Raw genomic sequence first — 26,670 nt, forward strand, 5'->3', positions numbered from 1 at the left:
GGGCTGGGGTGACTGGGTGATGGACACTGGGGAGGGTATGTGTTCTGGTAAGCGCTGTGAATTGTGCAGGACTGTTGAATCTCAGATCTGTACCTCTGAAACAAATAATGCAATATATGTTAAGAAAGAAAAAAAGAAGAAAAAGAATGTAGCAGGAGGGGAAGAATGAAGGGGGGGAAATCGGAGGGGGAGAAGAACCATGAGAGATGATGGACTCTGAAAAACAAACTGAGGGTTCTAGAGGGGAGGGGGTTGGGAGGATGGGTTAGCCTGGTGATGGGTATTGAGGAGGGCACGTTCTGCATGGAGCACTGGGTGTTATGCACAAACAATGAATCATGGAACACTATATCTAAAACTAATGATGTAATGTATGGGGATTAACATAACAATAAAAAATTTAAAAAAAAAAAAAAAAACAAAACACTAACACCCCCCCCCCAAAAAAAACCCAAAGAACACTGTTGTTTTCTGAGAAGTGACTAAAACCTATATTTTCCTATATGAGCCATGCTCAGGGAGGACCTGTTGACTTTTATCTTGGCATTTGTGATGCCGCTCTCCTGGCAAGCCTTTGGAAACTTTGAGGAATTTGGCACGGGAGTAAAGACCGCCGAGGTTCACGCTGTGCCACCTGATCGCTCTGCCTCACAGTTTCCTCATCCTTGCAGTGGAGCCAATAATAATAATGTCTATTTCCTGAGGTGGTTGTGAGGATCAATGAGTTAATTTCCAGAAAGCCCGAGGAGCAGTGGCTGGCCTGTGGGAAGGGCTCAGTAAGCGTTAGCTTTTATGTGAGGCCATAGAGATGCAGAAATGTGAGCTACACTGCCTGGTTTTTGTGTCCCAGGCCCTCCACTTGCTAACTCTGTGACCTTGGGAAAGCGATATGGTACCTTTCCCCACATCAGTTTCCCCCATCTGTAAAGCAGAGACAACGATCATTCTTACTTCATAGGTTTGTTATGAAGAACAAATGAATCTCATCATGTGAAAGAAGGTGGCCCTGGCATGTGAGATGGTTTCATTTAAAAAAAAAAAAAAGTCCTCTAAATTGCCTCTGGAATTGGCATAATTTTGTCACGTAGATTGACTTTTGGCTCCAGTGACGAAGGTCCAATTTTTCAGCTTCCCTAGCATGTTATTTTGATCTGGTATTTTGGCATCCCCCCTTCCTGACCCCGGAGCCCTTGGATTCAGGGTGTAGTTTGCCATAGGGGCATCCTATTCTCTTCTATTCGGTCGAGTTTGGTTTCTTCATCTCTTGGACTGACAATGTCAATAAAAGCCGCCCCGCCCTTTCCTAAAAATGCAGGCATTTGCTTGAAATCCCTTAGCAGAAGACCTTGGGATGCTCTTACAGTGAAACCTTTCCCCCCGGTATGGACACAGCCTCCTGTTCCCTGAGAGAGAGGCTGGATCGTTTCCTTGTTAAAAGTTTTCTGATATTATATCAGTATAGAATCTTTGGAATAGGTCACACCGACCCCATGTTCAAGCCAATTACCTGATATTTAGTTATCAGTTTCCTTCAGGGACTATCTGCTCTTGGTGAACAATTAGATTAGGGGATGCTGATGAAATTCGAGTGGCAGGAAGTAGAAGTTTTATTTCTGAGCTCAGAGTTTCTATTTCAAGTTTGAGTAAATGGGCTTTTTGAGGATGGAGGCAGGGAGGATGCCTCCTCCCCCTGCACTGCCCCTTCTGGAACCTGCCAGGCGCCTGTGGGTTCTGAGTGTGAAGCTTGAGGTCTACTCGATTCCCCTGGGCGCTGCAGGTGGCAGGACGGAGTCCTAGGCTGTCTCCAGAGGAAGGGCCATGACACCGCGTTGTAGATTTTGACCTTCGGAGTGGGTGCCAGGGATCCAGCAGAGACATCAGGTGTAGTAGGTTCCTTAGGGACAGGCAGAAGTCCTCCAGGGGCTTACGTGCTTTTTGCCAACGTTCCTATTAGCAGCTTCCGTTTTAGATCAGCCAGAGTGAGTGTGATAATGTTGAAGTCACTGAAGTTACGGGTTAGTTTACATGTTGATGTGGGATTTTTTTTTTCTTTTTTTAGTTGGAAGGAGGCCAAAATCAGAGAAAAGAGATCACCCTAAGGAGGGGCTCCCGGCAAGGAGTCCAGTTGGCCCCATCTGAGCCTAGGGGCCTCTCTGACCTCAGGCCAGGACACTGGGCCCTGTGGGGCACAAGAAAAACTTCCCTCCTAAATTCTGTTAGGATTTTGGACAATTTTTGCACAGTAATAAGCACTGAGTTGCTCTTTGGGCTTCTCAAAAGGGAAAAGTTAACTCAAAGATTGTAAACTTAAGTATTCCAGCATGTTGCTGACCTAGGTGGATAAGTCATACCTCAAGAAGTAGGTGAGAAAGGGCTTCCATTGTCCCAGGTTGTCAAATACTAATGACAGAAGAGCTCACTTACGTGCCAAAATTCACTTTTATCCTAGTTTTTCAGTGCTTTAATATCTGTCACTTAAATTTTAAAACTCATATTTACGAACACTACTCTAACTTCGGTGACACTGAATTGTGGGATTGAAGCTTTTTGCTTATTGTAGTATTTATTGCACTACTTAATTCAGTAAATATATAAAAGTAGCCTTCAATTTATTTTTATATTATTTTACATGTTTTTACCTGCAGTTGTGTATGTGAAATTTACCTTGGTAACTGAGATGTCATGCTAAGGACCAATAAAGTCTCACTGAACAAGAAAAAAAAAAAGAGAGAGATCCTGGCCTAATAGAGTCAGATTCCAAGGTCCCCTAGCCCAGCCCACAGGCATTTTACCTGCCTGGGAACTTCAGCTCCTTTTCAGAGGTCGGTCTCCCTGTTCCTTATGTTGGCATGAAAACAATTAATAATTTAAATCCTGCCCATTAAAAAACCAGAAATAATGTATAAATATAATAGTGTAGTAATAAATTTAAAAGTCGATCCAGCTGGGCACTGTTCCCAGACTACCAGCTGAACAGAAACACAAATAAGTAAAATAGAAGAAAAACTGCTATATAATGCAAATGGCTGCAATCTCATTGTTTCTTGCTACTCTTTATTGCAAATATATAGCATTGAAGTTACATTACGGATAAATAGGTTTTGTGGGCTAAACTGGAGACCTAATCACTGTTCATAACATTATTTCTATGGGGAGAAAAGTGTATTCCATATTACAAACAGATGGGTAGCAAGCAAATTGGGGGGTGCATAATAGGTTTGTGAATTGGGAACCTCCTGGGATTTTAACCTGTAGACGGATGTTTTGTATTCAGGGCTAGTGATGGTTGAAAATCAGAGGCCTCTCAGAATCCCCCCTCCCCCTCAAGTCCTTGCTGTCCTTTCAACCTCGAGAGACTCTGTCCCTGGGGTGCTCATCCTGGCCCAGCCCCACCCTCCCCAACCCCTGTTGGGGCCCCAGGAAGCCAGGAGGAACCCTGAATGTCTTCACCCTTTCACACCTTATTAAGTGGGTAGTTAGGGTTCATAGGAGGCCGTGCAGCAGGGTGGCCAAGTGGGTGGCTCTGGAGGCAGACTTCTGTCACTTGTGGCTGCGTGACGTTGGCATGTTATTGCACTTCTCTGAGCCTCTGTTTCGTGCCTATAGAATGAGGTGGTTGGGAGGACTAACGTGGGAGTGCCACCTGTAAGCACGCAGACCAGGGCCTGGGATGGGCCAGTGCTCCCTCCTTGCAGGTGCATGCTGAGCTAGTTATTCGGGGATATTTGGGTTTAGCCAGATTTCCATGAACTCGGGAAGCAAACCCATACTGTGAAAATACTTTCTGAACTCCAAACAGCAAACTTAGAAACAAGGGCCTGGAACCTTTCTGTTCAAGAGTTCAAGCCTGGATAGGTTTTGAACATACTTTTTTGTGAGCTGGGGGTGGGGCGAGGGGGTGGTCCATGTACTTACATAGTTGAGTGGACAACATCAAAGTCTGTTATTGTTTTGAATAGATTAGGCTTTACAGCAGATTTCATAGAAACTAATAAGAACAAGCCTTCTTAACTAGTTTTTTTCACTAAAGTATTTCCACATACTGTGTTTTTCACCTAAGGAAAATGGTTTTGTTTTTTGTTTTTTGTTTTATTTTTGGTTTGGGTTTGTGGTTCTTCAGACAGTCTTTTCTTTGCATTTGAGCAGGTTCTATTTCCTGATTTGCAAATAGGCGAGTGCCTACATATTGGCCTTATGGTGTAGGCATGAGATCAGCTGGAAATAAGGACTTGGAAAAAGAAAATAGTGATTGGACGTCTTAGGGCTTTTGGGTAGACCGTCAGTAGAGGATGGGGTCGTAGCCGTATCACAGAGGAAGGGAAGCAAATCTATCGCTTGCTGTTCTCTCCAGAATGTGCTCATTCTAATCCGAATCCAATTTTCCTCTTATCTGTGGCCTGAAGAAATTGAAATGAAGCCACTTAAGAGATCAGCCTACCTGAGAGCACCTCACTGAGGATCAGCCTCACTGAGAGTTGTGTCCGACCATGAGATTTTAATTTCATTTGGACAAAGGTTTAAGTGTCTATGCCACCTGACCATTGATTTTGTGATACATAGGAGTAAGAACGATAGCTTTCGGAAGGGATAATTTCGAAATAACTGCTTTTATTTTACTAAAATGTGGGGGCTCTAAGATCTGCTCCCCCTCCTTAGGAAATTTGAATGTGTGGGTAACATGCTGTCATGAAGACTTTATAATCTGCAATATTGGAGAAGTAATAAGATGCTGTTGTTGGTTGACCATCTGGTTGCACATTCTTGATGTCAAGGTTTGCTGTTTTATTTTTTTAAATTAATTATTTTTACTGGTGAAAAGCAAGAAATGGGAGTTCAGAAATTTCAGAGGTGTTTTAGAAGGAAGAAATTTATGTTTAGTTGCTTAACATGGTTAGATTTTGTTTCTACCTTGTACAAAATAGGAAGTAAAAGGTTCGCTAGATATGTTTTCTTTTTTTTTTTCCCTAAAAGATAAACTGAAAACTTCTAATTGGCTCCCTCTCTGGCCCCAGATTTGAACTTTTAGCTTACATTAAAAACAGTCTCTTTATCATAAGTAGGAATTAGACATACATTAGAAGAAAACTTTAGAAAGAAAAATCACCCACAGAAAGGACCTACAGAGATTTCATATTTCATCCATCCATTCAAAAATATTTATTGAAACCCTAGTATTCGCCTATCATGCTGCCAGACACTGAGAGATTTGCTGAAGAAATCTTAAAGACATTCTCCCTTCCTTTGAGGAGCTTAGAGCTTCCTTGGGTGGGGGAGAAATGACACCGACATATGAAACAGTTAAGTTGTAATTCAACACAGCATATGATTAAATACCAAAATGTGTGGTTCCGACAAGAAAAGCTATAGGAGTTCAGCAAAGGGGGTGATAACTCGGTGGCGCTACTGTGTTCTGCCTACAAATTGGCAAATTGCAGCAGTATTTGTGTGAAATATTTTACACTTGTTTTTTTGGCAGCCTTAGGCCTTGACTTCCAGGCAGCATTAGGAGCCTACGACAATATTTGTACTCCATTCGCTCTAGAACTGGCTTTGTTGTTGTTGTTGTTTTGTTTTTCAAATAGAGGGAGCATCTTATTCAAACCAGAGTGCCCAAGAGAGGCCGGTAGTTTTGACAGTTGTAATCTCTTTCAAATCCAGAATAAGGAACCAACTTCGTCATCCTGTTTTTCAATCCAGCCGCACTCATCCCTCTGTGGCCGACTCTTCCTGACACCGAAAGGCGGTTTAATTTGAACTTAATGTCCGTGACGGACGAGCTAGCCATCAAGGGTCGGATGAATTGATGGCTTTGGAAAACTGCTGATGAAAATCCCAACGGTCAGGACGTTGGAGAAGGAGCCCACACAGATGTAGGGGAGTTTGGACACAGATGTGCTCCCAGCAAACAGGGTTCCCCAACACTTGCTCAAAGCACTGTGCCGGAGGATGATGTTTAATGAAACTCACCAGCTTCCTGTTCTATTTTGGTCATATTCAAATTAGCACAGAGCTCAAAAATGAAGGCTTGGGGCCTACATTCTTACAAATTGAAAAAAGGAGAGAAGAGGAAGAAGAGGAAGTAAAAATGTTTGTGAAGTCAGATACTCTTTCGGGGACCACATCCCGCCCCACTCTGACCTTTTGAGGGACTCCCCACAGACGAATGCCTTTATCACTTTGTTGCTTTTCAATCTTGTGATTCATGAATTTTCCACTTCTTTTCAAACTTACTGTCACTGGTTCTCCTCTACCCCTCCATTTTAACCTCAGGCCTTGAGGAGGCATAGGTAACAGGGATGTTTTGGTCTCTTCTTGATATCATTCAGTGGAATGTTTGTGGAGTTCAACATCTTTGAGAATACCATGGCCCTTGCTGTTCATTCTTTTTGTCGGTCTGCTGGCCCTTCCGGGGAGGCAGGAGTTCCCAAGCTAGCGTGACCTAGAGTGGCCGAGACATCCAGCAGAGGAGTGCTCTCCCCCTTTAGCTCCTGGTCATGTTTACTAGAGGAATTGGCCCCAGCCACAGCTTAAGATTTATTCGGGACATCTTCTGTGCTGACAGACTTGGGAAGGTGGCCCTGGAAAGTGTTGCACCCATATCTTTTGATATAATTGGGTGTCTGTCTAAATAAATGTTATGTAGCAGATGGTTATGGAATGGCTTATCACATTCTTGGGAAGACTCTGCCCTTGAAATATTTATATTTAATTATCAGACTACAAAGCACAAGACAGCTTTATTTTTTTCTTAATAACAAAAAGATTTCCACAGTAGGTTGATATTCTGGGAATGAACCACAAACCTAAAATTTATACAGTATGTAAACCCTTTCTTGGGCTGTCCTTTGCACCAGGTTTTTCTCAAAGGGAGCTCTTTAATTTTAGAATCCACTAGAGGATGTGCTTTGGATGTATTTGGCGACGTCATCCTGAGAGAGGCCACGGGAGCCGAAGTTCAGCGTGTTGTCTACATTTGTTTTCTGCTCGTAGACATGATGGAAAAAACGCCCTGCTGTTGTCCTGTTGCTTTTCATGGTTTTAGCATCACGTTCCCATTCTCGCTCAAAATCAATAACCCTCTGCCCAAAGCCTGGCATTCTGTACTCAAGCCAAGTGTGAGAAGTTTTAACTAATGCATGTGTGGGGTTGCTGTTTTGTTGCCTTTTCCATTTTTTGATAGGTGTACATTTAAAGAAGATTGTGTACATCCAGAGAACTATGAAAACTGGCTGGATATTTCATCGGGAGCCAAAAAGTGCCCTCAAATTAACCTATTTCGAAGCAGTAAAGATAAGGTAAGAGGAAAGATTTTAATTTGTCTCTAATGTCTCATTTTGCACAACTGATGCTAACTTCCTTCTGTGTGTGAAATATCTACTAGCATTAAAGAAGCTTAGTTAGGAGAGTCCATTCATTTAGTTACTGATATTGAGTGCTGGCAGATGCCATACACTCTACGAGACACTAGGGAAATAGCAGAGAACAAGACATACGGCGAGCCTGCCCTCGTGGAGTTTGTCATCTCGTAGACCTCGTTCATTGAATTTAAAGAAAAAAATGGACTATTAATGTAGTAGGAAAATGTATTGATAAAAAAAAGGAAGAAAAAAGTTCAGATTCATGGTCAACAAGATTCCTTAAATGTGACTTCAGTGTAGAATTTTATTTTAGGGTCGTTTCCCTAATTTGTGCAGGCTTCTCCTGATAACTTTCTTATATACATGGCTTTAAGCAGTACTGGGAGAGGGGGCAAGAAACCACTACAGGCAGTGACTATCACGAGTGGGGTTCCTTGGCAAGCCAGGGGGCTCTTGTTATGGCCGTACCACCATGGGTAGCTCTTCAGCCCTATCACTGGTTGAGAGAGAGGACACGATGAGCAGCATATGATTGGAGCATCTTCTGATTCACACACCATCCATACCCCATGGGAATATGGAATTCCTGCCTTGTAATCTCAGAGACATTTTCTCCCTAATTATAGTTCTTGTGTTATGAATAATTGTACAGAATCCCCATCAGCAGCCAGTTGACCTGTCTGTTGAGCTCACTCTATTTTATTTGAATGCCACATTAACAAGGAAATGGGCCACTTTCTCTTTTCCTGTACACTTTACCATTTCAAATAGCAAGAACCATACCACTTAAGATGATTTAACATTTAATAAAGGAGAGCCAGAGCATTTAATGAGTGATAAATAATAAAAGAATAAAGCTTTCAAGTCATAACTGATCAGAACTTAAGGATTTAAAGTTATTTGGCTGTTGTCACTTTCTATTGTCTTCCAGCAGGTTGGGGGGGGGGGGCGGTGAAGAAAGGACTTTCAAAGCCTTCATCCAAACCTCCACCAGCCCTGAGTCAGAGTGAAAAAAATGTGTGAAGAAGATGCTTAGGTATCTCAGCATAGGTGTGGTCAAATTTTTCTCTTATCAGTCTGAAAAATAGCTAACTTTGGTGCTGATAGAGAATGATAAAAAAGAAATACCATGATGTTTGAATATACCCAGGACTCTGATAAATGGTTAAGATTACCCAAGATTTTTTTTAATCATTTTGAAAATTTTAAGGGTGATACTTCAGCTAAATGTAGTAAGAGAAAGTAACTTGTTCATTATATAAAAGATGCTGTCTACACAATTTGCTTACCAATCTTTGGGTTCACTTGTATAAATTAATCACCATTTCTATCTAGTTTGGAACGTTGCAAAAAAATATTTACCCCCAAACAACCACTAGTGCTTTCTTCTCTACCCTGAGTCCCACTGTGGTTTACCCAAATCCCTGTAGAACCTTCCCACACAACCATTACCTCGCTCTCCAGCTACCATCACTCTCAAGGTAAAGGAGATAAGAATTTAGTAATCTCTGAAACCAACTTTAGACTGATTATTTTAATAACGTTGATAAAACATGTGATGCCATCTCTTAGTCATATTGTTTCAAAATATTTCCTATTCTTATGGTCATCTGTGACTTACCTGAAAGTTCCAGATCTTTGTTGATTTAAATAATACCTGACCCTGATCTACAGAGATGGTAGTCTATAGCTCGGGTCAAAGAGTGTTGGCTACCTGCCCGTCATATGCCTAGTAACATTCTAGTAACTTTCTGAGTACAGAAAGACCCTGATATAATGCAGAGCCTCTGCTTCCAAGAATCATCATCTCTTTACACAAAACAATTAGAAGATTGTATATCCTCATCCTCATTACAGAATCGGCATTAACAAGAAATAATTGGAGCAATTCCAGTTGGCTTGGAGGGATTTCGTGAGGTTTTGTTGAGCAAAAACAGCAAGATGCAGAAAAGTATGTGTAGCATGATCTTGTATTGATCGAAAACTCAATATATGCTATTGATATATATAGCATATATGATATGCTATTGATATAGCATGATCTACTGTATATGTTTATGTCTCTATATAATTATTTGCGCATGAAGAAAAATATGAGAGAATTCTTACTAGGTCGTAAACATGGGCTCTCCTGATGGTGTGACTGATGATGTGGTGAGAGGGAAGGCTGAGACAAGTAGGAAAAAAAAAGAAGAAAAATGAAATTCTCATATACACAAACACAAAAAAAGGATGTGTGACATCCCATTTTTGCATTATGCAAAATTGTTTGTATACTTATAAAGAGATTGTAACAATCAGTGAAAATGGCTAATACTGATAAAAACAGAAAAGACAGAAATAGAAGTATTTCCTACAAACAGCAGAACTCTTAAGGCAGAGACACTAGAAACATTCTTTTACAAATCAGAATGAAAACAAGGAATTCCACCATCACTGGTACAACCAGCATTGTTTTTAAAGTTGTGTCTAGTGCAGTAATACAAGAGACAAGTAATATAAATAACTATGGGAAAGGAATAGATTAAAAAATATCACTATTTGCTCATCTTAAGTGGTTGTGTATCTTCCAAATCTAAATATATTAGCTTTTAAAACTATTCAAATTAGAAGTAAAAGTGCTAAATGTTCAGTAAACATTCAAGTATCAATAACGTTAGGTGAGGTAAAGGAGTTAAGGTCAATTAATAAAAGATCCCATTCATTAAAAACAACCAAACACTCAGGCATAAACTTAAAGGGTGAGGTGTATACCCTATATTTTAAAATCACTTTTACTAGAAGATACATGTTGAAGACAGCTACCACAAATAGTAATTTGGGCTATGCAATAGCTTGCTTTAAGCAATTCTTTCTAACAGTAATTAGTGGGGCAGTGGTCTATTGAGGCTGTTTATAACTCATGATAGGGAAACCTTACCAATTAGAAACATAAGCATAAATAAAAATAAAAATAAAAATAAAAACACACAAAGTATTTTCTTGGAAGATAGGAAAAACATCTTGAATATATCCAGATACATACTACATTTCTGGGCAGGAAGATACCATAAAAATGTCATTTCTTCCTCAACCTATTTTCTAGATTGCATGTCATCCCAGTGAAGATTTGAATAGACTTTTTCTTAAAAGTAATTTAAAATCAGCTGGAATAATATGAACTGGTCAAGAATATCCAAAATGTATTTTGAAAAAAACAGAAATGTATTTAAGCTAGACCATTTCCATATGATTATAAACTTGTAGATAGTGACAATAACTCAATCCATGATTCTGTTTAAAAGTAAGAACGTAGATCGTGGAAATAGGCTAGAAAGCTCAGAAATAAATGTAAAAATTGTAAAGATCAGATATCATAGAATAAGAGGAAACAAAATTATTTCATAAAAGGTGCTGAGATAACAGACTTACAATATGGAAACATAACTTAATTCACATTTTACATTAAATATAAAAATTTAAGCTGATTAAGAAATAATAAAAAGCTAACACGTAAAAACAGAAAATAGAAATAGGTACCAGATAATTGGAAATATAATTTTCTTAGCTCTGAACCAATGTAGTATGTAATAACAAAAGAAAAATATTCATATACTTGACATTTAAAAATATACAACAAAAAAGATAACTACAGCACAATTCAGGAAAACATTTGCAACAGGCAAGATATTCATTGCAAGATATTAAAACCAGGAGAAATTGAAAAGAAAAATACCAGGACACCAAAGAGTGGGCAAAAGCATACATCCTCACAAGAGGAGGTTTAGAGAGTTAGACATAGTTAGTGGAATATGTTCATTTCACTAATTATCTAATAAATACAAATTAAAGTGAAAAGAATATGCTAACACCTGGCATTGGCAATGCCAATTAGCACAGCCTTTTTGGAGAGCGATTTGATGTTCTGTTTCGAAAGTCATAAGTAAATTCATTCTACCTGAAACACTAATTCCAGGCTTTGAATTCTGAAGAAGTAACTTGAAAGAAGCAAAACTGTAAGCATGCAGATGCCACTTCAGTAGCTTTGTAGACTGAGAAACCTAGAAATAAAAAAACTGTTTGGCGGGCGCCTGGGTGGCTCAGTTGGTTAAGCGACTGCCTTCGGCTCAGGTCATGATCCTGGAGTCCCGGGATCGAGTCCCGCATCGGGCTCCCTGCTCAGCGGGGAGTCTGCTTCTCCCTCTGACCCTCCCCGCTCTTGTGCTCTCTCTCTTTCATTCTCTCTCTCAAATAAATAAATAAAATCTTTAAAAAAAAAAAAAAACTATTTGGCAATAAGCAGAATGGTTAAGTAAAATAAGGTCTGCTACCTGCTAGAATGTTATGCAGCAAGCTCTCTGGCGCCGTGGACATGACTGACTAATTGACACTCAAACTTTCTATCTCATCTGAGTCTTTGTGTCTTCACTCCCTCTCTATCCAGCTTAGTTGGAGAAGGAACTATATTCTAAGTTGAAGAACCTGGTAAGGATTCCCAGGTTGGGTTTATTAAGCCAAGGCGTCAGCTTTTTATCTATACTTGCATGGAACTCATACCCACACAAAAATACCTTCAGCTCCCTGGCTACACTCTCCTTCCACTGCACTTGAAAGAACTTGCTATTTTCAGATCAACTCCAGCCTGGCTTCTGCCCCGGGGTTCCCCTGTAACTGTTCTTGCTGAGGTCACTAGCAAACTCCTCGTATCCATTCCAGCAGACACTATAAGTCCTCCTCTTACTTGGTCTGTTGTCTGCGTTCTTGAAACCCCCTCTCCCGTCGCCCTCCCTCCCTTGGCACACCCTGTCCATGCTTATTTCCTTCTCTCTGGCCATGCCTCAGCCTCCCTTGCTGGCTTCATCTCTCCCTGACTCTAAATGCTGGAGTTGTTTTAGACCCAGTTTAGGCTCTTCTTGTCTTTAGCTCTCTAGTTTGTCTATAGACCATCTTATCTACTCCCTTGTTTTTATATCTCATCTCTGTGCTCATATCTCCTTTATCTCTAGCCCAGATTGCTCCTCTGAGTTCCAGGCCCATATCTAACTTGACCTATCTCTTGATTATTACACAAGTATCTTGAACTAAACACAACCAAAATTGAAATCTTGCATTTTTCCACCCAAAGTCTACCTCTCCCTCTGTGTGTCACATTTCAGTAGACGGTACTTCCATCCATCCGTTTTTCTTACCAAAATTCTCCATATCCACATGCCCTACTTCTGGTCTCACCCCATGCTACTTCTAAAGGGTATCCTGAATCTGTCAGTTCTTTCTGTCTCTACTGTACCATCCTAGTCCAGGCTTCTATCCCCTCTTGAAGATCTCTTCATACTGTATGGCCTCTAGTTTCCAAAAGGTGACATCCCCATGTTTCTGCTAGACTATAAGCTCTTTGAGGGCAGGGACCATAGCTATTTGGTTCACTAAAGCATTTAACACCTTGCACAGCACTCGGCACATGTTAAGGGCTTGATAAATAGGGAACAAATAAATGCAATGATTACAGTTATGTAAAAGCTATGTGAGAACTGGAAGGAAATGTGGAAAATTTAAAACTGGTGAAAAAAGGATTTCAAAAAAAATTTCTGATTCTGTTGTTGTAGTGTTTGAGTAATGAAATAAATTTAAGACCTGAATGTACACAGGGTAATATGTGATCACGTGCTGAGATGTATGTGCAGTTATAAGTGCTGGGTCAGAGAAGGCAGTGTGAATGAGAGCTCAGCCATTTGTTGGAGGTGAGTTAGTGGGAGCAGTTTGGGCTTCGTTGCTATGCTCAAGTCTGCTACAGATGGTTGGACTTCAGTCCAGTTAAAGCTGGATTATAAGAACTTGCCTTCTCCGGCAAGATTTATGGCTGAGAAACAGAATGTTTTGAAAATGGAAAGATGGAACTGACCCCAGGACTAGATTAGACATAGCAAGCTGATTTGAGGACAAGAGACAACAGAGTTTGAGGCTGGCCATTTGAAAAGTCTGGGTTAAAGTCAGATGTATAATAGAAGATGGACACCTCCCAGGTTGTCTGGGACTATAGCTCTTCATCATAGTTGGCAGGTTACCACTTCCTCTGCTCCCATCTTCCTAATGCTTAGCCCACCTTCCCACCAGATACCCTTTGTGCACCTGCCGCCAAAGGGGTCGACCATTGGCATATTAATTCTTTTAGTTTCCTTTTTTTTCTAACCTTCATTTTCTTTTTTTTTTTTAACTGAAATACAATCACATCGAACATTGTGTAAGTTTAAGATGCACAATGGGTTGGTTTGATACATTGATATATTGCCATATGATTACCACCGTAACATTAGCTAACACCTCTATCCCATCACATTGCATTTCCTTTTTTGTGGTGGGATAATTTCCCTCTTTCAACCTGAGAACTGGCTGCCTTGTTTCTTTAGATAATTCATTTGGGAAAAAGTTGCTTTAGGGGAGACTTCAAGATTTTCTCTTGGTGTCCATTCGTGTACACACACAGCCTCCCACTCCAAAACTCCGATCAAATGTTTGCCCACAAACAAAACCTTAATTTTAAGTAGACTTCATAGGTCACCTTCTTTAAAACTATAATAACAGTACCAGTAAGAAATAAAGAAATGAAAAATGTATCTTAGCACCCGGGAAGTGAACGTACGTCTTCTTAAATAAACCCCGGCCCAAACAGAAACAAATGAAAAAAAAAAAATCATGTGTTTGGATGGGAATACTTAATATCACAAATATATAAGATCTCCTAAAACTAATGCATGTATTTAATACAATTGGAATTAAACTCATGGTCTCCTCACCCCATTTGGGTAAGATAATCTTAAAATTTATATGGAAGAGCAATGTCTAGGAGATGCTAAGAAGATTATGAAAATAAAGATAGAGTTTGCCTTTTCAGATGTTAAATATATTTAAAATCACAGTAGTAAAAGCTTGACATTGGAATAGAAGTAAATCAATAGATAATTGGAACAGAGCAGAATTCAGACTTAGATTCCAGATACATGGTAACTTAATATATGACAAAAGCGGTATTTCAGTTCAGTGGGAAAAGGAAGGTATTTTTTAAGTAAATGGTTATGACATAGCTGATTAGTCATCTGGATAAAAATAAAGTTGGACCCTTATACATAAATATAAATTCCAGATAGATTACAGATAGAAGTTTAAAAAACAAAACAAAGATCACAATTTTGTATTTGTCTATAAGCTAAAGTTTGGGAATAACTTTATAACCAATGCAAAAACATGACGACATAAAAACACATTGTGTGGGGTAAAAGATACCACACATACAAGTTGCAAGACAAACAGATTAGGAGAAAATATGTGTCAGAGATATGACAGATAAGGATTAATATCTATACAGAGCGCTCTTAAAAACTGATAAGAAAAATACAGAGCAGAAAAATGGTCCAAGAATATGAATATGTGATTCACAAAAGGGCAAATCAAGTAGTCAAAACATCTCTTTCTTTACATCAGCAGTCTGAGAAGTTCTCCTTCTCTGGCATGTCAAAGGGTGAGTTCACTTAAGGCTCGAGGATGGATGGAGAGGGTACCAAAACAATGATGTGGTTCCTGAATCTTCTTCTTCCCCACACAGACTACAGTCACTGTGGTGGGAAGCTTCCCTCCCAGACGCTCGGAGTGGGAGTGTGTGGTGAAGAACCTGGACACAGGCAGGCAGCTCTGCAGGGGTAGAAGTCCGCCAGGCCAGACCTGCGCGTGCAGCATCCCCACCAGAGCGACCTACAAAGGTAGGCGGACTCTTTGCTAGTTTTTTGTTTGAAAGTGAAGAAGGCAGGAGAACCTCCTGAGTCCAGATGGCCCAGGAAGCGAGTTGAATGTGAGGGAGTCTGTGTAGTCCCACCCTATAGATTCAGTCTCTGCCTACCTCCTGCTCTCCCTCCTCCCAGGACTCCGGCATCCCACTCTTACGTGTGAGTGGAGAATGACAGAGGAGGGGATGCTCGAGACGACAGTGGGGTAAAGCTAGAGATCATTGGACTTCCCCTACCCAAAGGGTTCAGATAATTCAGAGATCAGAAAAGCTGGGAATGCCCTTGATGAGAATGAGATGAGAAAATAGAACAGCTAATGTTCTATCATCTTAAGATCATTGCATTCATTCAGAAAGGAAGTGTTTATTGAATATCTACTATGTGTTGGGCACTGTGCTGGGTGCTAGGGATACAGTGACCAAAAAAGACAGACCTGGTTCTTGCTCGCAGTATTTATAGCTTCTTGGGGTAGAGACAAGTAGATGACTTGTTACAATGAAGCATGTAAATGCATAGAGAGCCATGGGAAGTAGAGGAAAGGGGCACCTAACCGAACCTGGGAGGTGGCTGAGGGGACAAGGAAAACTTCCTAGAAGATGAATAGAGTGGAGCCAAAGAAAAGGGGGAGGAGCAGTCCAGGCAGAGACCAACTAGTGTGATGGCTAGAAAGAGAGAAAAAAGCTTTGTTTGAAAAGCCATAAGAGGTTCTATATGGTTCAGGCAAATGGGGTAGGGACAGATGGAAAGCAATAGATACCAAAGAAGGCACAGAGTATCTGGTGTAAAGAGCCATTTACAATCAATAAATTTTTGTTGAATGAATGAATGAATGAATGAACGGCTGCAGGTGGAGGATGGCTAGAAAAGGAAAGGAGTGAGCTGTGAAAAATCAGATAGAAGGAAAGCTGTTGGGGTGATCCTGGTGGGGGGTGACTGTGAGAGCGGGTGCAGAGACAGGGATGGAAAGAAGTAGGCAGATTCCAGAGAATCTGGATGGTTATGAGTTATGGTGGACGCACTGAGGATTCAGGAATCCCTGTGGGAGAGAAAGACTAGAAGTAGGGTCACAAGATTGGTGCAGGCCTCCTAAAAAGGGGGAAAATCATGATGGACCTGAGTTTCGTGGCGAGAACTGGTGTTACTCAGTTCATCCCAAATCTCCCCAAAGGGAATTTAGAGCACCAGGCCAGAGACCCAAGCTTAAAAAATGCCTCTCAGCCACTGGGCTCTTGGTGACTGTTTGGGATCGAATAGCTTGGAAAATGATTTGTTCTCCACTTTTCTTTGTTTACCCTATGCAGCCTTTGTGATGGGCTTCTAGTTAATTTGCTCATTATAATGCAGATCTTACTCATGTATGAAATCTGTTTTTCAAGTATTTGAGATCACCTTGTAAAGCCCTTTGGTCGCGTTTAGAGCCTCCATCCGTTGCACCCGACCTCTGCCTGCCCTTTTCTTGGAATGCCTTGCATATTCTGAGCCAGCAAACAAACTCCCATCCCACCTCGTGCATTCAGCCAGCCGGTGGTCATTGCCAAACCTCTGTCCATGCCCTCACCCATTTCATCAAATCCTGTTGCCCTTCTGCTTTGAAACCGTGGAGGAAGCATCACTTCCTTCATAACGGTCCAAGCTCTTCGGGCACCCCCCACAGTCCCCACAGACACCCCCATCTGTGTAGCCAGGTGCTGCATGGAACTCAAACCACTCATGGGCTGTTGCCTTGAGTCCTGTCATTGTTGGGTTTTTCCACCTAAGCCATTTTATCTCTTGCAGAATCACTGTAAATGCTGCCAGAGCAGAGATCAAATATATTTGTTTCCTTGTGATATTTCCCAGTAGTGTTTTGTGCATGGCTGACATGAAGAAAAGTACAACTTTTCCTGGTGTTCACCACTGAACATTGTAGATTCCACTGAAGTGTACTTTCCCTGGGAGTCTCTCTGGGCTTCCTGTCCGTATGTCCGTTCTCCTAACATTTACGAGCGGCTGTGCCAATGCTCTTGCTGAGAGGTCACGCCAGCCCTCAGACCTCCTTGTCTTTACAGTTGAGGGTTATCCTTTTGTATGTAACCACTTTATGTGAGCAGAGTTGTATGTGGTATCCTGGCTTTCAGAATGAATTTTATCACTGTAGAGAAGTATCTCAAGTTAAGGGTTCTCAGACTTTGGGAATCACACACTAATAAAATTTCACTATAGAAAAGTAAAGGGTGCCAACAAACTTATGCCAACTTCTTATTTGGCTAAGTGAAGCCTTTCATTTTTAAAGTCTCATCCTCTGTCTCCATTAACTCATAAAAGGAAGACAGTATCCTCCCAAATGAATGACACTGAAAACCTCACCGAGGAGCACCGGTCCCTGGACACAGTGGGCTTCGAGGGGGCCGCTCCAGGCTCTGTGTCCAGCCCCGGCTGCATGCAATCATGTCATGGGGCACGTTGCCCACCACAGAGTCCCAGAGGCTCTCCAGGTGTGTTAAGTCAGGATATCGAGGCGCGTGGCTCTGGGATCTGTTTTCATCAGCTTCTCAAGTGATTCTGATACACCCCTGGGATTGGGAATCACCTCGGATAGAATATAGAAGTTGAGGACATACAGGAACAATGACATTTTTCTAATGCTGATTGAGCACGGTTTTTATCTTGTTACTTTATTCTTTTGAGGGGTTTCTACCCAGTGAGTATGTTTTCCAAAGCAAATAAGAAAACTTTTTATCATAGATTTGGCAACAGTTGACTCTAAGAGGATCATGGAACCCAGCCCATGGGAAGCACACTTAGAGTCTGTTAGGCAAATATCGGCAGTGTGGATTTTGCTGAAGCTACAGGATTTTTGTCTCCAACATTCTGGTTATCATGTTCTAGGCAGTTCTTGCTCGGTGACTTGTTTTATTCTTATGCCGTGGCCAATTACAAGCTGAGATAGTGATCCCGGGGAGAGTATGAGATGTAAATGGGCTGTAAAATGGCTTTTTCCTAGTGATTATCCATGGGAGGCTTGGAACGCGAGGTGGGCCTGGGTCTGTTTGGAGGCTTGTGCTTGCACTTCGGCTGCCTGACGCGAACGGCCCCCGGGAACGAACCACATGCCAGCAGCTGGGACACCCCACCCTCTGTGCAAAGGAGGCAAAAATATTTATTTTTTGCATTTACAGCTTTGCTTGACGATAGCGGGACTCCATCGTAAATGACATTTTTTTCCCCTTTGCTCCAGATGTTTTGGTTGTCAACGTGACATTCTCCGTCGGTTCTTGGCATTTATCAAAAAGATTCAACTTTACCAACTGCTCGTCATTAAGAGAGTAAGATTTTATTTGAAATTTAAATATTCTTTCATTGGTTTTAATTTATTTGTTTGCTTTATGCCTCCATTTCCTCCATAAAGAACTCTTTTGTGGAGTAGAACTTTCTAAAGGGCCTTTTGGAGCATGGCCTAACGGGAGATAGGAGGGCCCCTGAGCTAATAAGCTGGCTCATTCAAGCCCTAATAAGTAAGGTGCAGCAGCTAAGGAACAAACAGCTGTGCTTAAGTGTTCCTACCAATAGGGAAATACGTTTTCGCCAGACCAAGAGATGCCTTCAAGTGAGTACAGCGGGGTGGGGAGGGGGGGCTGTTATGTTCTCCCCTGATCAGAACGGCTTTGGGAATTTGAGTCAGGGTAGAGGGTGTGAGCACGAGGCAAGGGAAATCATCAAGGAGAAGGAGAAGATGAAATCTCTTCCATCGAAAGAACATGTTAATTCCCACCCAACCCACCCCTCTCCCCCCACCAACCTTTTTGTACCACCTTTGGCCATGTTGGACTACGTACCCCCCTGAGTTAGGGCCACACCACACTCCTTGCTTCTAAAGTAGAAGAAGACAGGGAGGAAACGTGTTTCTCAGATTCCTGATTTTCCAGTTGAAAGATGGGTTGGAGGTTCCCATGGAAACAACGGGAAGCTGTATTATTAGTGATTCTGTAGTTCATTCAGTCGTTTGATTGACCAACTCTGTGGGTATCGAACACGAGTTTCGTTTGGCCTGGCCTGAGAATCACTGTTGCTAGGGGGAAAATGAATTCAGGCTTGAAACTGAGTTGGAGGGCCCCCCTACTGCTGGCCGAATAGAAGCCCCTGGACCCTGTCTTCACCAGGCACTCTTAAAGAGGGATCAAATTCAGTTATTTCTAATAAACTGGATGCATTTTGGGAGGGAGAAGAAACCAAACTTGATACAGAAAGCCTCGGAAGTCTGTGGAAATACGAAAAAAGGGGGAGAGTTACAAAGAATTTTATAGCTCAAAGAGAGCTGAAACATAAAGCAGGTCCTCCCTCCCCAGTGTAGAGGCCAGGCGGAAGGAAGTGACTGGCCCTGGGTCCCACAACTAGGTAATTACGAACCAGCTGCTCAGACGCACAGCTCCCTAGAGGGTGAGTGTGCCCTGTCCTTGAGTACTTACTTCCCTTAGTAAAGCACTCAGTACAGAACTCACACCGGAGGGGCATCAAATGCAGATCACAAGCCTGCTTCTAGCTCACTTAGGTGGCTGGATAAACACTTCAGTGAGCCTGCGTTTCCTCCTCCCATCAAAGCTGCAGTTCTCTCTAGATCGGAGTCACAGAATGCTTTGGCATTTCTTGAAGACTCTAAAATACAAGCGGTGTCCCCGCTCCCTGCACTGGCCCTCTTGCTGTCCCAGGCTGACCTCCCATGGCTGTGTTTCCAGACCAACCTCAGTTTCTGTTTCTATTGTTCCTTCAACTCCGATTTTCCTATGACAAGCTTTTCAAGTCCTCCGCTGTTATCCTCACGTGATAGGTTATTTGATTAGTAGACACAGTTCTTCCTTAATTTGATTAAAAAGCAAACAGTGGCGCCCCCTTCCCTCTATTGCCAGGCGATACTTTTGGTCTCGCCTCTTCCAGGCAGAGGGGTGTTACTAGTCCAGCGAGGGAGGGCGTGCTGAACTAGGGGTGGAGAGGGGGAGGTCAGTCTCCAGAGGGAAACTTCCCTGAGGGTAGACAAATAGCAGAACCCGATTCAGAAACAGAGCCGGTGGGTTCCTGTTATCTACCAGCTCGGCAGGTGACCCCAGCTTCCGGTTTCCATGGCAACAGCCCTGCAGGTATGATGACGGTCCATCAGCCCCGGGGGTTGCCCAGAGCAGGGCACAAATTCGGTGCTCTAGCCCCAGCCTCAGAGGACTGTTCTCTCTCCCCTGGGTTCATCAGTCTGTCCAGGGCTTTGGTGGTTGTTGTTGTTTTCCCATCTTCTTTTAAATGCTTGCACACCACATCACAGAGGGAAATTCTAGGATATGAACATTTTCCTAAAAATGCAGGAATTAAGTTGGTTTTCCGTTTTGCCAGATGCCCAGTATGTATTGGAACTGGCTGTGCTTGGTGTAAAAGTGAGAGAAGGTGTATCCACCCCTTCACAGCTTGTGACCCTTCTGATTACAAGCGAAACCAGGTAAAGTACCATTTTTGTTATTATAAGGTTTTACCAAAAATATATGTTTGCGGCCACCCAGTCCCAGTCTGTCTTTTGTGTTTGTTTCAAGCTCTAAATTTCCCATCTGTTTGGATGTTGTTGAAGGGCTGTTCTTCATTTCAGGAACACTGTCAGGTTGCTGTTGAGAAACGGACACCACCCAAGACAGCAGGAGGAGGAAGATTCGTGGAGAATAAGAGTAATAGGACCCATCAGGGCTTGCAGGTCAGACCCTGGTTTTGGACTCATAATGGAAAAAATTCCCCTTTTAAATGACAATAACAACTCCTCCTACTTTGGGTTCCTTTTAAAAATTCCTTGTTTTACTTTCTACCAAAATTCCCTTTTTTACCTTTGATTTTTAACCAAGTTTCACTTAATTGGCTCATACATGAAAGGCTGCACGCTCACATAAAAGAAATTAAAATTCGGTAATTATGAAAAATGATATCGTTCCAGTAGGAGTAAAATTTTCAAGGTGACTTCACGGCTCACTCTGGAGGAGTTAGAAGGAAGCAGATAGCACCCGGCACTGAGGGGATTTCAGTTTGAACCTCGCATTGCAATGGCATTCCTGGGGGTTACGTGGGGTGAGGGGAGTCTATGCAAAGGATACAAACTCCTTCAGATTGCCTCTCTTTACTTTGTAGAGGTGATCTGACCCATAGTTAATAGTGCCAAAGCAAAGCGTTGTGTCTTATGAGATATTTATTTATTTATGTATGTATGTATGTATGTATGTATTTATTTATTTTAACTCTCCATTTCCCCAAAATTTTCTTCATGAAAAAATATTTTCTATGAAATTTCCTTGGAAATTCCTCTGATTTTCTTCGTAGCACATCACCAAGTTCAACCAACAGACATGTTTGAGAAGAAAGGATATGACAACCTAAACGTTCTGGGCAAAGAATAGTGCCTGTGCTGGGAGTGGCTGGCTCCCCCGAGCCAACGGGAGTGAATTGAGCATGTACTATGTGGTGACAAACAAAAAAGGATAGGTTCTTGCTCTTATTAATCTGGAGGTCGAGCAGGAGCAGACAAATTAAAACACAACATTTCTTTTTCTAAAAAAAGGCTCTGTTTTCTATTTCATGATTAATCTATGGTTTTGAGTTATCCATTTGCTGGTATTTAAGGTCAAGTGCCAATATGGATCAGTAGCACATTTTTCATCGCTCCTGAAAAGTTGATAGTAACTTTAGGTGAATAACTAACAGGCAGAGGGAATGTGAATCAGAATGGATTATGAAGTTAATTAAAGGCATTAGAAAGGCTTGGTGGGCCGATATCTCCAGATTTGAAGTCTTCGAGGTTTTATTAAGGGATGGGCTAGTACTCTTCTCTTCCCTTAGCTTATAAAACTAAGACATAATGACAGGTATTTGGATCAAGGAGGCAGTGGCTTTTTAAAATAATCAAATTTCTCTTTTGTTGTTGTTTTAGTTGTTTCTTTTCAATTTTAGTAAGGTACACCTAACAAAATTCACCACCTTTGCCACTTCTAAACGTACGGTTCAGAAGTGTTAAGGACATGCACGCTGTTGTGCAACCGTCACCACATTCCATCTCCAGAACACACTTCATCTTGCAAAACTGAAACTTTGTACCCCTTAAAAAATAACTTCCCGTTTTCTATCCCCTCCCCTCCCTGCCAGTCCCTGGCAACCACCATTCTACTTCCTGTCTCTATGAATTTGGTTACACTAGATACTTCATCTAAGTGGAATCATATAGGAATTGTCTTTTTGTGATTGACTTATTTCATTTAACATAATGTCCTCAAGGTTCATCCATATTATTAGCATGGAACACAATTTCCTCCCTCTTGAAGGCTGAAAAATATTCCACTATATGCACATACGACATTTTGTTTATCCGTTCATCTGTGGATGGACACTTGGGTTGCTTCTACCTTTTGCCTGTTGTAAATAATGCTGCTATAAACATGGGTGCACAGATACCTCTTGAGGACCCTGTTTTCAATCCTTGTGGGTATATATCCAAAAGGGGAATTGCCAAATCATATTGTAATCCTGTTTTTAATTTGGGGGGGAATGTCATGCTGTTTTTCATAGTGTCCTGCCATGTTACATTCCCACCAACACTGGACAAGCATCCCAATTTCTCCACATCCTTCCAACTCTTGTTATTTTTGTGGTTGTTTTTATGGTAGCCATCCTAAGTGGGTGTAAGGTGGTATTTCATTATGGATTTGAGTTTCTTTTCCCTAAAGATTAGTGATATTGAGCATCTTTTATTGTGCTTGTTGGCCCTTTGTGTGTCTTCTTTGGAGAAATGTCTATTCAAGTCCTTTGCGTATTTTTTAATCAGGTTGTTTTTTGTTGTTGATTTATAGTTCTTTATATATTCTGGATATCAACTCCTTACCAGATACATGATTTGCAAATATTTTCTCCCATTCCATAGGTTGCCTTTTCAATCTGTTGATTGTATCCTTTGATGCACAGAAATTCTTAACTTTGATGAAGTCCAGTTTTTCTTTTTTTTTTTTTTTATTTTGTTGCCTGTGCTTTGGTTGTCCTATCCAAGAAATCATTGCCAAATCCAATTTCATGAAGCTTTTCACCCATGTTTTCTTCTAAGAGTTTTATATTTAGATCTTTAGTCCATTTTGAGTTAATCTTCATATATGGCATAAAGTAAGGGTCCAGCTTCATTCTTTTCCATGTGGATATCCAGTTTTCCCAACATTACTTGTTGAAAAGACGCTCCTTTTCCCATTTAATGGCCTTGGCACCCTTATCAAAAATCATTTGACCAGATATGCAAGGGTTTACTTCTGGCTATCTGTTCTGTTCCACTGGTCTATATGTCTGTCTTTATACCCATATCACACTGTTTTCATTACTATAGCTTTGTAATAAGTTTTGAAATCAGAAAGTGTGAGTCCTTCAACTTGGTTCATCTTTTTCAAGACTGGGAAAAAGTTAAACTTTTTTATTTTGAGGTAATTGTAGATTACATGTACTTGTAAGAAAATAAGACAGAGAGATCTTTTGCCCAGTTTCCCCCAATAGTAACATCTTGCAAAACCATCACACAATATCCCAACCAAGATACTGACAGTGACAAGAGTCAAGATACAGAACAGCTCTATCACCACACCCCCTTTCCTCCTCCCTCCTACTCCCCATTTCTGACCCCTGGCATCTACTGATCTGTTCTCCATTTCTATAATTTTATAATTGCAAGGAGTCTATATAAATGGAATCATCCAGACATGCCCTTTTGGGATTGGTCTTTTTAACTCAACGTAATTCTCTGGAAATTCATCCAAGTTCTTTTACAGATCAATAGTGTGTTCCTTTTTATTGCTGAGTGGTAGTCCAGGCAATGACTTTTAAAAATTTCTTTTATGTTAGTGTCTTCCTGTGCCTTTTGACCTTTGACACTGGGTGGTTAAAGAACTGGCTGGGTTACCAAGTGGGCAGGACAAGTCTGAACATAACCAAAAGCCCAGGCCTGTCTCCAGTGCTGCTGTGTGAATGACCCTTCTTAGTTTGCAGAAAGGTATTTTGTTGATCCTGGAATGTTTTCTTTAAATATGTGGCTCAGAACAGAATCTCGATTTCGGTTCCTAGGGAGTGGTATAGTATTACTGGTCCCGGGGGGGTTTCTCGTGCTCTGGCGTATACTGCTATCTTTCATTATCATGTGGATGTGTAACTCCACGTTTCCAGTTTGGGTCCTGTGTTGGCCTTGAATGGAGTACTGAACACTTTTCCTAGCAGAGAAGGCACTGAGAGCTCTCCCTCAATGCATCTTCCCACATCACCCATGTCCCGAGTGCTTCCTGCGTGCCAGGGGCTGGGATGGTGCAGACATGCTGGGATAGGAATGGTGCAGACATGCTTTTAGGCTTCATGATGCTGAGCTGGAGTTGATTCTTACTACAGGTGTATATTGAGCACCTAGTCGATGCCATTATATTGAGCTTCGTGGCTACAATGAGGAGGACACAAATGAATCCGGCACATGTCTTGCCAACAGTCTCAAGAATCTTGTACATGAGTACATAAGTAAGAATATAAGATAAAAAATATTAACATAGGAGAAGTACCAGAAAGTACACAATCTCAGAGAGCCTGGCTATTCCCGCAGCCTCGGCTTAGTCATTCCTGTTTATTTAAGCCCAGTGCCTGGCAGCTAAAAACACTTAATCAGTGTAGTTGGTTAAGGTTTTGATGGATGGATGGATTGATAGACAGAGATGGCATTTCAGCCAACAGTTGAGGGACGAGACTCATGGAGACAGAGGAGTGGGTATTCTGAGCAGAGGGGCTAGTATTAGCAAAAGATAGTGGGTCGCCAGAAAATTCCAGGTCATCCATACCTGAGGTCCAGGAGACCCAAGTAATTCAGTCTGGCTGGAGCAGAAGGGTACAGGAAATCCTGGGACACAGGGCTGACATGACCCCGTAGCCGGCATCTGGGGGGGCCTTACACACCAGGCCGAGGAGCTTGGGGTTTGTTCTTCAGCAGCCACAGAATGCTACTCAAGACATTTATCTTTTAAGGTGCGAATTTGCTCATCTAAGGACGTGGCACTTAGGAGACAGAGTTTCTGGTGTCTTGGGTTGGGCGGGTTGCCCTCATGCTGTTTCATGCCCCTATCCCCAATCCCTTTATCCCAGCTACAAATATGTGTTGTCATTTATCGGGGAGGGGGCTGCATTAAGGAAAGGCACCACCAAAACAGGGAAATGAACTCAAAACCCGATGTTTGCCCTTTGGGTGAGAAGTATTTTCAGCTGTAGAGGCCAGTCTCTCTCAGATGGTTGGCCCTGTGGCCCTGCACTCACCTCTCTTCCTTTTCTTAACAGTCTTCCACCTGCTGAGAGAACTGGCCACTCTCCCTCTCCTGTTCACACAGAAAGGTTGTGCAGATCTCTGATATGATGTTGTTCTCGTATTTGTTATTCTTCGCCGTCTGCTTATCTTGGTCGGGTGGAAATACACCCTACAAAGCCGTGTCTCCTGCTCTCGAGGGACCTACATTCACAGTGTTCTTTCTTTGTCTTCCTCACACCCCCTCTTCTCGTCCTCCACCACTTCTGAATGTGCATCCTAATTTCTCACAGGCGATCCAAATCGACTCCTTCGGAGACTGTGCTTTTAACAGTGAAATTAAGTTGAAGATCTACCTTGTTGAGTGGCTTCTGTGGGCCTAGCAGTGGGCTCGGTGCCATGGAATGCACTGGCAACCGTTCATTTATGCATTCATTCAAAATGTGTTTATTGAGCACTTACTGTGTGCTGGACAGGTGGGCGAAGTGTGTGCCCTCGAGCTTACGCTGTGACACTTACAATATTTTGGAGGAAGTAAAACTCATTGTCGTGAAGCAGTTGAGTGTGTACAACAGAAGATGTAAGAAGGTGTACAACAGAAGATGGGTGACCCTTAGTTGCTGAGCCTGTGCTATGTCCTGAGCTCAGAGTATCTCTATGTAAGCCTCACAGTGGACCTATTTTCCCCATTTTATAGGCAAAGAGATGTTGGCTTGCAGAGGACTGGTAGGTTGTAAATGATAAGCAAGAGCTTTGAACCTAGGCAGTCTGACGCCAGAGCCCACAGTTTTAACCACTACTCTACACTGTATGACCTCAGTGAATATAAGCAAGTATTAAATGATGTGGAGTTGCTGATATGAGTCAGTCTGGAAGGGAGAAAACTAACACTGGCTTCTCGTGGCGTTAGACTGGCACAGCCTGTCCCACGTGTGGACAAACGTGGGTGGGCTGAAGACCTCCAGCCGGGGCAGGTGCATTAGCCTCAGAGCCTCCGGAGAGGGGAGGGTGGGCGTGGTGAGAGTGGAGGATGCAGACCCAGGCAAGACTAGCATCTTCTCCAAGACAGGGAGAGCAAAAGAGGCCCAAGATGGGAAACTGAGGTCTGGAGGAGAGTGGAGCAGCAAGAGCTTCGTGCTGAAGTCAAAACTCAGCCGAGGGGTGGATTTGGAGTGGCTGGGTCTAATTTACAGTCAGGGGTCTCTGCCGGGCTGGAGCCGCCCGCCCTGGTCATGGAGTCCCAGTCACTCAGGCCAGTTCTGAGTTG

At 42.1% G+C, this 26,670-nt stretch overlaps 1 protein-coding gene across 1 annotated transcript in view; it reads left to right on the forward strand.

Moving 5' to 3' along the window:
* Positions 1 to 26,670, forward strand: part of PLXNC1 (plexin C1) — a 152,375-nt gene that overhangs the window by 57,176 nt on the left and 68,529 nt on the right. Inside the window, exons 5-9 of the mRNA XM_032416709.1 lie at positions 7,181 to 7,295; positions 14,935 to 15,088; positions 18,330 to 18,417; positions 20,468 to 20,570; positions 20,715 to 20,816. Of these exons, the coding sequence (XP_032272600.1) occupies positions 7,181 to 7,295; positions 14,935 to 15,088; positions 18,330 to 18,417; positions 20,468 to 20,570; positions 20,715 to 20,816 (562 nt within the window). The remainder of the gene's footprint in view (positions 1 to 7,180; positions 7,296 to 14,934; positions 15,089 to 18,329; positions 18,418 to 20,467; positions 20,571 to 20,714; positions 20,817 to 26,670) is intronic.

This window comes from Phoca vitulina, unplaced genomic scaffold, assembly GCF_004348235.1.
Source record: "Phoca vitulina isolate PV1807 unplaced genomic scaffold, GSC_HSeal_1.0 scaffold19, whole genome shotgun sequence".
In the NCBI taxonomy this organism is placed as follows: Eukaryota; Metazoa; Chordata; class Mammalia; order Carnivora; family Phocidae; genus Phoca; species Phoca vitulina.